At 38.3% G+C, this 13595-nt stretch overlaps 1 protein-coding gene across 1 annotated transcript; it reads right to left on the reverse strand.

The window, feature by feature from the left end:
* Nucleotides 1–1061: 1061 nt before the first annotated feature.
* On the reverse strand, nt 1062–4792 carry LOC110688776. The gene is made up of 6 exons (XM_021865540.1): nt 4534–4792; nt 4379–4451; nt 2927–4215; nt 2470–2686; nt 1565–2410; nt 1062–1482 (listed from the first exon to the last, which is right to left on the reverse strand). The coding sequence occupies exons 1-6, from the start codon at nt 4790–4792 to the stop codon at nt 1062–1064; spliced, it is 3105 nt and encodes a 1034-aa protein (XP_021721232.1).
* Between the last annotated feature and the right edge of the window lie 8803 nt (nt 4793–13595).

A 13595-nucleotide genomic window follows, 5' to 3' on the forward strand; every position in this document is an offset into this window, starting at 1 on the left:
ATTCTGATTTACTGAACTAAGCTGAACTGAACTTAACAAAAATGAACTGAACTGAATTGTTTATGAGAGAAGGAAAATAGGAATTGAACTAAACTAAACTGAACTGAGTTCAACTGAATTGAACTAAACTGAAATTAAGCTTAAGAGAACAGGTCCTAAGGTACATATTTGTTTGATAAGAACCAATATAATTATACTAATGTGGTATGTAAGTGTTTCGGGCTGAATCCCTCGGGATACTGGTCACGCCTGAGCTAACAGCAAGACTTTTTTTTTTTTTGACAAATGATAAAAGGGATCACTCCCCAGCACACAAACAAGCACACACACTAAAACAATGGAAATTTGGTAAAAAGCTCCTGAGCCTTGCAATCTTGTCTCGGATGTGGTAGTATTCTGCTCGCAAGTCCTGCAGCCAAGTGCCCACTCTAGCATCTAAAAAAACAAACCTGTAAATGCCACAATCTTCTTTCCAAAGCAACTGTAACCCCTTTTAGGATGGCTTCCACCATAGCGCTGCTTCTATCACTCTGCCAGCTTCTTCACCTAGATGAATGTTGCCATCAGATGCAGTGATCCTCCATTTCCATTTAGATCTGTTACTGCAGTTAATTGTTGCAATCTCAAGAATCGAGGGGTGCATTCACTGTTTCCTGCAATCAGAGTTGTAATCTCCCTGTGCTGCTGCATACTCGTGCTTCCAATTCCAAATTCAAAACCTGGTGGCCTATCATCAATTGGTTCTGTTGTATTTTCTTCCTTCTCTTTACCGTTGTTCCTCCTTTGAGACATTACCTTCTGCTCCATATGTTTGATAGTGGTCCAAGCATTTTTCCTATTATTCTTAAAAACCAAGTTGTTTCGTGCCTCCCAAATGCTCTCTAAACCACTAAGGAAAAGAGAGTAACTCTCATCCAAACGTCGAAGCTTGTCACATAATAATCCTTGCCAATTAAAAATCCAATTTGCAATCGGGATGTTTGACTGATGTTCAGTATTTATCCCTAGATTACATCCCCTCCACACATGGCTAGCAAAGGAGCAGTCACGAAAGAGATGTTCTAAGCTTTCCAATTGTCCCTTCTCATCTGCATCTCCTTTGAAGCAAAGAAGGCAGTGATGATTTTCACCCAGGCCTCTTTCCTCTCACTTCCCACTGGTAGAGCACCTTTGCAGATTTTCCAAAGTAAAGCCTTATGCTTTGGGCTTCCTGGGGTTTTCCAAAACTTCTTCCAATTTACCTGGTTAGTTGGAAATTGCTTGTTTCGAGTGTCGCAAATCTGCTGTTGACTATCAAAAATGAATTTATACCCACTTCTGACAGAGTATATACCACTCCTATCCCCTCTCCAAATAATTATGTCATCAAAACCTTTTTCCATGGGTACAATCTTTCTTATTTTGCTGACAGTGTCACCATCGAACATTGAGTTACAAACTGCCATATCCCACTCACCATTATCTGACAAAAGAGAAGCAACACTATCATTATTTGGGACAAAAGTAGCCATTCCACATAGGCCTCTTCCCATTAATCCAGGGGTGGTGAATTTTTGCCAAGCACCCATCCTCAATAGACCACGAGCAGCCCTTGTTAAGCACCTTTAATCCCCATTTAATCCCTTTCCAACCCCAAAAACTTGCTTTCCTATCACACCAACTATTATTAAAGAGAGAAGCCTTATCAATCCTATATTTAGCCCGAAAAACCTTGCTAATCAAAGAATCCGTGTCCATAATGATACGCCATCCTTGTTTTGCAAGTAATGCTTGGTTAAAAGATCTTGTGTCAAGGATACCGAGTCCACCATCTTCTTTAGCTGTTGTGAGACGCTTCCAACTCTTCCAATAAACCCCTTTGCCATTCTTCCTACCAAGCCACCAAAACTTAGCTATAATACTGATAATTTTCTTGAGTATTCCAACGGGGAATTTGAAGATAGACAACACATAAGTCCCCAAGCTGGAAAGAACCGACTTAATGAGGGTTAGCCTCTCTGCATGTGAAAGAAACATAGAGTTCCAAGCATTTAACCGTACCTTCACTCTATCCACCATAAAACCGAAAATTTCATTTTTTGTGGTGCCAAAGTCAGCCGGAATACCCAAGTAGACCCCAAAATTACTACTCTTGTCAATTTCCAGAATTTCACTAAATCTATTGACATCCTCCTCCTTCGAATTAGGACTGGCCAGGAGGGTAGATTTACCTTGATTAATCACCTGGCCCGAGGCCCTACAATATGTATCCAGTATATGCTTAAAAGCAATCACACTACTTTCCTTTCCTTGGATGAAAAAAGCCGAGTCATCTGCAAAAAACAAATGGCTAATCTTGGGAGCCTTTTGAGCCACACTAAGCCCAACAATCTCCCTACACTTTCTCCACATCTGATCATACCCGATAATCCTTCCATACACAAAATGAAGAGATAGGGAGACAAGGGGTCCCCTTGCTTAAGGCCACACCTCGATCTAAAAGGCTTTTGAGCACTGCCATTAATCAACACCGAGAAGGAGACAGAGCTTACGCAATTCATAATAGTTTTAATCATTAAATCAGGCAACACAAATTTGCTCAAAACTTGCTCTAAGAAGTCCCACTTAATCCTATCATACGCTTTTCTCATGTTAGTTTTTATTGCAATTTTTCCTTTAGCACCTTTCCTAGTCCTTCTTTTGTTTTCTAGAATCTCATGAGCAAGCAATATATTATTTGAGATAGCTCTGCCAGGAATGAAAGCATTTTAAAATTGACTGACTAGGTCATTAATAACCCTCCTAAGCCTGTTTGTAATACACTTAGAAATAATCTTGTAAATAACATTGCACAATCCAATAGGTCTAAGTTTATCCATGGACTCGGGGTTATCACATTTTGGAATTAGCGCAATGTTGGTGAAATTAAACTATTTTAGGATGTTACCTGAATATAAGGCCGATTGCACTGCTTCAATTACATCATCCTGGATCCAATTCCAGTTTTTTTGATAAAAACCAGCAGGAACTCCATCCGGCCCGGGAGCTTTCCATGGGCTCATAGCAAAAAGGGTGTTCTTTATCTCTCGTCTTGAATAAGGTTTTGAGAGCAAATCTTTCTGATCTTCAGTGAGTTTAGCCGTAATCCCCCTGGTAACTTGTGCAATTTCATCCTTTCTAATTGTATCATTGACCTGACCATCCAAACCGTAGAGACTCTGAAAATATTTATTTGCAATTTCTGCAATTTTATCCTCATCCGTGATCCAATTGCTATTATCATCTTTAATTGCCTCTAATTTGTTTCTAGCTTTCCTTCCTTTGACAAAATTGAAGAAGAACCTTGAACAAGTATCACCCGCGTAGTTCCAATTAATCTTTGCTCTTTGTCTCCAGTAAGCTGCCATATTTTTTGAATATTCTCCCAATTGCTTACTTATTCTTATGAACTCCTCTGCATTGCCATCATCTTCCAAAGCTAATTGCGTTTCAAGTAAATCTGAATCAAATTTGTCCCACTCACCATTCCATTCCTTTCTCTTGTCAAGAGTCCAACTTTTGATGCCCTTCTTTGTGAATTGGATTTTCCGTGCTAGCTTATACATTGAGGAGCCCCTTTGAGCTTTACCCCATATCTCACGCGCCACCTCAAGGCACTCCGGATAATTAAGGCTCCACCTTTCCAATTTGTAAACACTATTTCTTTTATTCCTTGTGGTTTGATGTGTTTGGAAAAAAATTGGGGCTTGATCAGAAATTTGGATAGGTTGATGCGTTATGGTCGAGTGAGGAAAGAGAGTTAACCACTTTGAGTTAGCATATCCCTTGTCGAGTCTTTCAAGTACTAGCTCCTCACCCTCTCTGCCATTTGACCAAGTATACTTTGGACCATGAAAGGTCAAGTCATGAAAATCATTTAATTCCTTCCAATCAATAAACAGATTTGCACCCCTAATATATGAGCTGTTTTGCCCATTTTTGTCCAAAAGTGAGTCAACTTGATTAAAATCCCCCACAATAGCAATTGGTAAGTCAAGATTGGGATTAGTCCATTGACTTAGACAATCCCAAACCCCACCACGTTGAGACGTGCTAGGTTCTCCGTACACCAAAATCAATCTCCATTTTCCATTAATAACATCGTTGACTTTTACAACAAGGAAATTGATACAAGAAAAAACCACTTCAAAAAGTGACTTGGTTTTCCATCCAAACCAAAGACCACCACTAAGACCCCTAGAGTCAATACCCTTAAAATAATTAAAACCTAAGTTCCTTAGCCGATTAAAAACTAAATCCGAACTACTTTTAGTTTCCGATTAGAAAATGAAGTCTGGATCAAAAGACCCAACAAGCCTTTTAAGTTTTGGAATTAACGGTGTTGTTGGGCTTTTAATACCCCGACAATTCAAAACTAGTCCAATCATTGCGGAAGAGGTGGTTGAATGGGGTCAACACCGCAAGCCCATCACCTGCATAAGTTAACAAAATGCAAGCATCAAAATTGAAGATCGGACCTGGCCCAAGCCCAAGCTTAGAGGAGGAAGGGCTGACATCTGGGGGGTCCATCGTGAGCAAGACCTTTACCCTTCTTCTTCCTTCTAGTCAACAAGGAATCCGCGTCATCCTCGCAATCCTCTATAAATTGCACTGAAGCTAATTCCAGATCTGAGATTGCCTTTCTCTTTAAAGGACAATTTTCTGGTTTGAATTGTCTCTTCCCTTTTTCCTTCTTAAAACGCTTGCTCCTCACTTTTCTTCCCCTTCTATCTCTCTCACCCCACCTGGGGAATATAACCGCACCGTCAGACATGGTTTCAGTTGGAGGAATAGAATCCAAATCCCTGCTTCCAGAATTAACGATCTCCAATTTTTCAATTTAAGGGAGATCGGCTTGCTGTTGTAGATCGGGTTGAGCCTCCATACTGTTTTCCTCCAATTGATCTTCTTCATCCACGGAAATTTCAAATTCCCCAGCCCATGGATTCAGAGGGTCCTCAGGGATTTGACCCGCCGGAAACCCCTCTTCATCTTCCTCCCCTTGAAAATCCATCGGCTCGTACACCGGCGAATCCGGTTCCCTTATTTCCACTGCTCTCGGATTATTCTGATTGTCAAATTCCATGAAAAATCGCTGGTTGTAGCTGGAACTATCAATTCTTCTATCTACGATTTCATCATTCACCTCAACCCTCGATTGTATCGTCGATCCCATCAAGACATCATATCTAATTCGCTCTATCGCAGGCCCATATTGAGGCATTGTCTCAGTCAGATCTTCGCCAATTCCTTGTTGCTCACTCGTGTTCTGTCCCTGAACCTCCATAGCCGCAGCTCGATAGGGGTCTTCTTCCCCCAAATTTAATTGATTGACGCCAGCATCAACACTCCCTGATCCATGATTACCTTCAGCATTTAAATCCGAGTTGAGACCACCACCTCCTCCTTCCACTTCCATGGCAGCCGCTACATTTTGACCAGCATTTTGCGCCGGTGGTGGCTCCAGACCACCCACCGCTCCTTGAACCACCGCTTGGCCAACTACCGGACCTCTGAAAGGCGCGCCCATGCTATTAAATTGCTGCCCTGGTTGAACTGTTCGCCCACCATTTTGAATTCCAAGGTCAAAGTCCACCAAGATATCAAATGCTCTGAAGCTTGGTGAGGGCGGCCTTTCCGGTTCATCCACTAGCCGCACCCTCGTGGTAATGGTGCGTTCCGACGAGGGGGTAGCTCTCAAGTCCAATGTGAACATTGAAAAACCCTCCTCTGTTTCCACTGTTGGAATACCCCTAGAAAGGTACTCCATCATCTTGTGATCTATGTCACTTTTGATGAGATCCTCGTGCCTCGTGCACCTTGTATACTTATGTCCAATTCTGCCACATCTTGTGCAGTATTTTGAACAAGTTTTTGTATCTTAGTTGTATCCATATGTTGGCATCGTCATCAAGTTTCAGAAAAAAAAACCGGGATTAATGGCTCTCCCAGATTGATCATCACATTAATTCGTAGATAATCATTTCTCGGCACGAAGTTAGGCTCCCAATCTACCACGTACGACATTCCTAGCATTTCACCAATAGTTTCCGCCATGTGAGAGTTGAGATACTCACACGGTAGACCGCAGATTCTAATCCACAACTTTGCCCTTCGAAATCGCACCGTTTGAGGTACTTGGTTAGGCCACCATGGTGAGAATACCATAAGCGCCCCATCGAAGCAAGACTTGGTCATGTCGAGCATTTCTCTCTTATCCTCATCATTAGAACACTTAAAGACATAGAGATCATTCATCTTGAAGACCTCAATTTGCCATCTCTTTCTCCATCTAGAGTTGATGAAGTTGTGAATGGAGTGTACGCTTAGGCTACGGTAGTCCACTAAGTAGCCATAAACACATTGCTGCCAATATGCTCTACTTCCTTGCACTCTGTAAGATTCAATTTCAGCCAAAGGGGCTGCTCTATTTATGTTGTTATTATTGTTTGGTTGAGAATTCATCTTGAAAGTAGTAAAGGGAAAGAAAAGAGGAGAAAAGGAAAGAAAATGTGTGGAGAAGGCGATGAGAAACGACTGTGAAGTGGTTGTGGATTAGCTGATTATTTATACACGCCACCATTACTTGGAGGCGATTCAAATCCCCGTCTCGGAGAAGGCAAAAGGAGGCATGCAGATTAGCCTTGATTGCAACAAAATTCACTGCCGTAATTTAATTAATGTTCCGTAAAACGAAACAGTCAAACCTAAATTATGTCTAAAATTATCTCTGTTACTAACAGGGGGGACCAAGGGGAAAGGGAATAACGGCACCAAACTGTAGTTAAATGGTAGTAACACTGTTAACAATACAATGATTACTCTAATCAAAAGGTATTGGCCTTTAAGGATGGCACCAAAGGAGAGAAGACAGGTGGCATTCCAGGGTTGAAAGAAGCCAAAAGCAAATTTGTAGGTTTATCTTGCTCATTAGGAGATAAAATATTTTGTGGTAAAAAAGATTCAGATAATTCGGTGGCTGCCTCCCCTAGGAACAACCTTGTGAAAGAAACTCTATTTCTAGAGTGAGAAACTCTCTGCTAGAGAGAGAAAATCTAAAGTTTTTGAAATTTTAAGACGCTGCTAACAGCAAGACTCGAACACCTACAAAACACGAATATTCAGGGACGGAATATTTGCCGCCTCTGACGATTAAGTTAGTAACCGGAAATTGGAAAAGCTAAATAGAGAAAATAGAGAGAAGTTGAAGCTATTTAATTCTCTATTAAATGTTATGTCACAATCCACCCCTCCCATCAACAATGATTGTGGTACTTATAGGGGTAGGGAATTGTGCCCCTTAGGGTAAGTGTGGACACCTAAAAATGTCTCCCCAAAACCAAACCCGATGATGAACAACCTTTTACTGCCATTGTTGGTCGGGTTGAGTAATTAATCTTTAGAGTGCTTAAATCCATATTCCCAATAAATTTCATAAACCAACCCAATTCGTAGCCCATTTCCCCAAACCATAACTTATTTTCCTCTTTTCGTTCTTTAAACCCAAAATAATTCATTTCATGTCCTTCAAAATCATTCATTTCGTGTCCTTTTTATAAAAATGTTTAGTCCAGATTATTTTGGTCCATATTCTAGGTTCAATGATTGAATAGTTGGATGGAGCTTGAAAAGTACAAATTCTTACATAGACCCTGGTCCTATGTAGACCAGTCATTAAACGCACTCTTCTTTATAAGATCCCTCTTCCCTACTTAATCTGATTTTTTTTACTTCTTTTTCGATCATAATTTAGATCCACAACATTGTCTAGATCAATGAAATCATCAACATTATCTCTTATTTTTCTTTTTTTTTTCTCCTTAATTTCACTCTTCTGAACTTCCTCCCTCTTCTTTTGAACATTTTCTTGCTTCTTTTGAACCTTCTTCTTTTGAGACTCTTTCTTAGCCTTCTTTTGAGCTTCCTTTTTAGCTTGATTCTCAATCTCTTTTTGAGTTTCCTTTTTAGCTTGATTCTCATCCTCCTTTTGAGCTTGATTCTCAGCTTCTTGGATTGGTGTTGCTTGGTGGATTTGGGTTGAAGTTCAGATTGGTTGCTGTAATAAAACAAATGCTTCTTGGATTAAAAAATAACAATATCAAAATTTGAACAGGAATCACAAATTATATGAACTAAAACCATAAAACATTTGAACAATGATAACAAATTATATGAATAAAACCACAAAATATTTGAACATTAATCACAAATTATATGAACTAGAACTACAATATATTTGAACAGTAATCACGAATTATATGAACTAAAAACACAAAATATTTGAACTCATAAAATAAATGCTTCTTAGTTTAAAAAAATAACAATATCAATTTTTGAATAGTAATCACGAAATATATGAACTAAAACCACAAAATATTTGAACGGTAATCACAGATTATATGAACTAAAACCACAAATCATTTGAACAACAATTACGAATTATATGAACTAAAAACACAAAATATTTGAACCTATGATTTACCTGGTTTCTCCATTTTTTGAATGTTGCTTGTATATCTCTTTTAAAATCTGTGGATCAACAATTTGACTTGTTATATCCAATTTCTTCTTCCTTTTGTTTCGGATTTGAGAAATTGTACTATTCAAATAACTTAGGGTTTCAATTCATCATTTAATTTCAAAATTCAACAATTATATAGGCTTTTAATTTACTTACAATTTATCTTCATCACTAATAGAAGAATTTGGGTCCCTAAAATTGTGAAAATTGTTCAGAAATTATACACAATTTACAAAAACTATGAATGAAATTTTAACAAATTATAACAACTACGAACAAGTAATTGCAAATTCAAAGAAATTTAAAGAAAGTATAGGTTCAGAAATTTTATTTACCTTTCTGCATTGGTTTCTTGATTTTCATCCATGGCTATGCTCGAATTTGCAGAGGAGAGAGAAACGAGAATTTTTAAGCCTTTAAAAGAGTGAATGTTCATATTTAATGTTATGTCAGTTTTGTTGGAGTGGAAAGAAAGAAACGAGAGTTTGGGCCGCGTTATTTGTAGTGTGTTTGTGCTGGTGGATTGTATTTAGGCTGACGGTCCACCTATTTTAGATGGACTAGGGTCTTCCATAGACCTATTGCTTGAAAAGAGCTTTTCAACGATATATTATAAGCCCAAATCCGAGTTATAACGAATAAGTTATGGCCAAAATACTAAATTGAGTCCAAACCGAACCTAAGCCCACCTTACCTACGACCCAATGATCATATGAAGGGTCCAAATTATTTAATCCCATTCCTAAACCAATTAGGGTTAATTGGAAGATTCTATAAGTTTCTAAAAGATCTTAGTTATTCCTTTTGAAAAGATAAGATTAAAGAGTTTGAAATTGAATAAAACTTTTCTTTTTAAAATTCCTAATTCTATTCGAATTGAAAGACATTCAAAGATAGTCAGATATGATTTTTGTGCCTCATAGTTTTTAATCCAAATTTTATATGGTTAGATAGCCCTTGAAATTATCTTTTCCAATGATATATTATAATATCAATTTCGAGCTATAACGGAAAAGATATGAATAAAATATCAAACTCTATCCAAAACTGACACCGTCTCACTATTTCGGCCATATCTTTTATTCTACAAAATATTTTAATCTGATTCCAATTGGGTTAGAAAGTAAACTATACACAGAGACTTGCAATCTCATCATCTGTCGACTTTCCTCAAGCATGGAAAGTATTATCCGGTGGATTTCTTCAAGCATAGAAACCTGCCAAAATCATCTGTCGACTTTCCTCAAGCATGGAAAGTGTCATCCGGTGGATTTCTTCAAGCATAGAAACCTACCAAAAACATCTGTCGACTTTCCTCAAGCATGGAAAGTATTATTCGGTGGATTTCTTCAAGCATAGAAAACCGCCAAATTCATATGTCGACTTTCCTCAAGCATGGAAAGTATCACCCGGTAGATTTCTTCAAGCATAGAAAGCTACCAAACTCATCAGTCGACTTTCCTCAGGCATGGAAAGTGTTTTAGTGAAACATCATCCGGTGGATTCCTTCAAGCACAGGAAGCTACCAAACTCATTTGTCACCGATACACTAGTGTCAGATACGTATTCTATCCCTACTCTTTTATATGTAGAACTAATATTTTTCTGCAGGCATCGTCATATACAGAGTGATTTAGGATCGCAGAACGTCTTAAATCATTCTCCGTCCCTATCGACTACCTTTAATATTGTTTTTTAATCTGGCATTTCTACAAACTCGGTCAAAGTGGGGACTTCTATGGACACCTAAAAATGTCTCCCCAAAACCAAACCCGATGATGAACATCCTTTTACAACCATTATTGGTCGGGTTGAGTATTTAATCTTTGGAGTGCTTAAATCCATATTCCCAATAAATTTCATAAACCAACCCAATTCTTAGCCCATTTCCCCAAATCATAACTTATTTTTCTCTTTTCGTGCCTTAAACCCAAAATAATTCATTTCATGTCCTTTAAAATCATTCATTTCGTGTCACTTTTTGTAAAAACATTTAGTCCAGATTATTTTGATCCATAATCTGGGTCCAATGATTCAATAGTTGGATGGAGCTTGAAAATATCTTTCCAACGATATATTATAAGCCCAAATCCGAGTTATAATGAATAAGTTATGGCCAAAATACTAAACTGAGTCCAAACCGAACCTAAGCCCACCTTACCTACGACCCAATGATCACGTGGTGGGTCCAAATTATTTAATCCCATTTCTAAACCAATTAGGATCAATTGGAAGCTTCTATAAGTTTCTAAAATATCTTAATTATTCCTTTTGAAAAGATAAGATTTAAGAGTTTGAAATTGAATAAAACTTTTCTTTTTGAAAGTCCTAATTCTATTCGAAATGAAAGACGTTCAAAGATCGTCAGATATGATTTTCGTGCCTCAAATTTTATCCAAATTTTATATGTTTGGATAGAACTTGAAATCATCTTTCCAATGATATATAATAATATCAATTTCGAGCTATAACGGAAAAGATATGAATAAAATATCAAGCTCTATCCAAAACTGACACCGTCTCACTATTTCGGCCATATCTTTTGTTATACAAAATATTTTAATCTGATTCTAATTGAGTTAGAAAGTAGACTTCAAGAGATTTCCAAATATATCTTATTTATCTTATTTCGATTTCTGGATCAAAAGATATGATAAAAACAAAAACCGCAAAAACTGTTGTCTATCGCAAGAGTTTTATTCCGATTCGAATTCTTATCTTTTCTTGATTCTTCGACCCTCTTTTTCCTTATAAATACAGGTCATATCTCTCCTTTTCCAATCATCAACAAGCTTGATCATCAAATCATTCTCTTCTCCCTCTTTAGCCTAAACACTAGCCTCCTTATTCTTCCATAATACTTCCCCTAAGCACTCCAAGGAGTCCATACAATACCCAAACTTCTATACTTAAACCAAGGCGTGAAAGGTATAATTAACTGAGGGTTTGGACCAAATCAAATCTAATTTTTATTTAATTTAATTTCCATTTAATTTATATATTTTTTTAAGTTACTAACAATTTATTCATGATGTAGCGATTTAAAGGAACGCGCAGAATGTGAGTAATTAATTTAATTACTTATTTTATTTTTATATTGCTAATATCATGATTAGGGTTATTATTTATATTTGATTTGACTAACGCTATTATTGTTAAATTGCTTCCAATATTAATGTTTATTCTATTATTATTTATTGATCACTATATTGCATGTTAAAGGGAATATGTAATTAAAAATCACGCCTAATAAGATAATTTGGACAACCGATTTAGGTTCCTTTTTAATCTTGTTAATTAATCAAGTGATCACGATATTTTAGAATTATGTGTTGCATTAATATTAAACCAATTTAGCCTAATAATGATTTGGAGCAAATTGAATCTTTGTTTGCATGCCTTTGAGATCGCATAATCACTTTTCACTATAAGAATCGAGTAGAGGCCAATACGGGCGAACGTGACTCCATGACTCACTTCGTACCATCATCCTCGATCCTCTTTTCGTGGTTCCGAACCATATGGAGTTAGTAATTTCATGGATTATGAATGGGATGTAACCTTCACGGGTCAATCGTTGTTTCCTATCGTTGTCCCTTATTCGTGGTTTCCTTTTATGATCCGTGAACGGTTTACAAGTTCCTTAAAAACTTGTTGGCGACTCCCTCCTTTCCTTATCCCTAATCGTATTATGTCAATTCCCACTTCCTATGAGTGCTAAGCATATTCACAACATGCTTAATGTAGGCGCACTTCGAACAACGCCTACAGGTGGGCTCAAACATCTCAACTGGGAGTACTGCTTCGGCACCATAGACCAAAAAGAATGGGGTCTCTCCTGTGGAACTTTTTGTTGTTGTTGTTCGTATGGACCATAACACATTAACCAACTCATCTGCCCACAAGTCGCCTGCTTTCTCAAGCTTACGCTTGATACAACTGGAGATCAACTTGTTATAGGCTTTCACCTGGCCGTTAGCTTGTGGACGACCGACCGAGGCAAAATAGTGAGTTATGCCCTGGTCACTTAACCATTCCTTGAGTTGATGCGTTTCAAACTAGGGTCCATTGTCGAACACCATAGATTGTGGCACTCCATAACGAGTAATTATATTCTTCTAAATGAAGGATGACACGTCCGTCCACTTGATCCCTCGGACGGCCTCAGCTTCAACCCACTTTGTAAAGTGGTCAACTCCCACTAACACATACCGCCTTTGTCCGGATGCTGGTTTGTACGGCCCCAAATATCCATGCCCCATTTTGCAAAGGGAAGTGGACTACTTATGGCCGACAGACTATTAGCTGGTCGGTGAATTAGGGTTGCAAACCTCTGGCATTTATCACATTTCTTCACCATTTGCATGGCGTCCGCATTCATACTCGGCAAGTTATACCCTAAGTGGGTAGCCTTCTCGGCCAAGGCCCGCCCTCTAATATGCAAACCAGAGTGCCCCTGATGGAGATCATTTAGCACATCATACCCTCTTTCCGGGGTTATACATTTTAGATACAGCTTCACAAAAAGCTTTTTTGAATAATTCCCCGTTCTTCATCTCGAACCAGGCCGCTCTCTATCGGATCGGCTGGGAGCAATCCATCCCTTAGGTAGGAAATGACTCCATCTATCCAAGTTGAGCTTCTGTCAATAATTTTGTACTGGCTCGGCTTCAATAATCCTCTTTTCCTTACTTCCCCAAACACTGATATGGGATTATCATATGATGTCGAGGATGCTAACTTAGAGAGGGCGTCTGCTTAATGATTTTCCGAACAGGGGACATGTTGCACAGTAAGATACTCAAGGCATTGACCTCTTCCTTAACCATTTGCAGATACTTAATCATGGCCAGCTCCCTGGCTTCAAAGTCACCATTCACTTAGCATACTATCAGCTGAGAATCCAAACTTACATCAATATTAGTTGCCCCAGCCGCCTTACACATTCTAAGGTTGGCCAGTAAGGCTTCGTACTCGGCCTCGTTGTTGGAGGCTTGGAATTGAAATCTCATTACATACTCAAATTTGTCCCCTTCGGGAGACTGACATATGATCC

The sequence above is a fragment of the Chenopodium quinoa genome, unplaced genomic scaffold (genome assembly GCF_001683475.1).
Source record: "Chenopodium quinoa cultivar QQ74 unplaced genomic scaffold, ASM168347v1, whole genome shotgun sequence".
NCBI classification, from domain to species: Eukaryota; Viridiplantae; Streptophyta; class Magnoliopsida; order Caryophyllales; family Amaranthaceae; genus Chenopodium; species Chenopodium quinoa.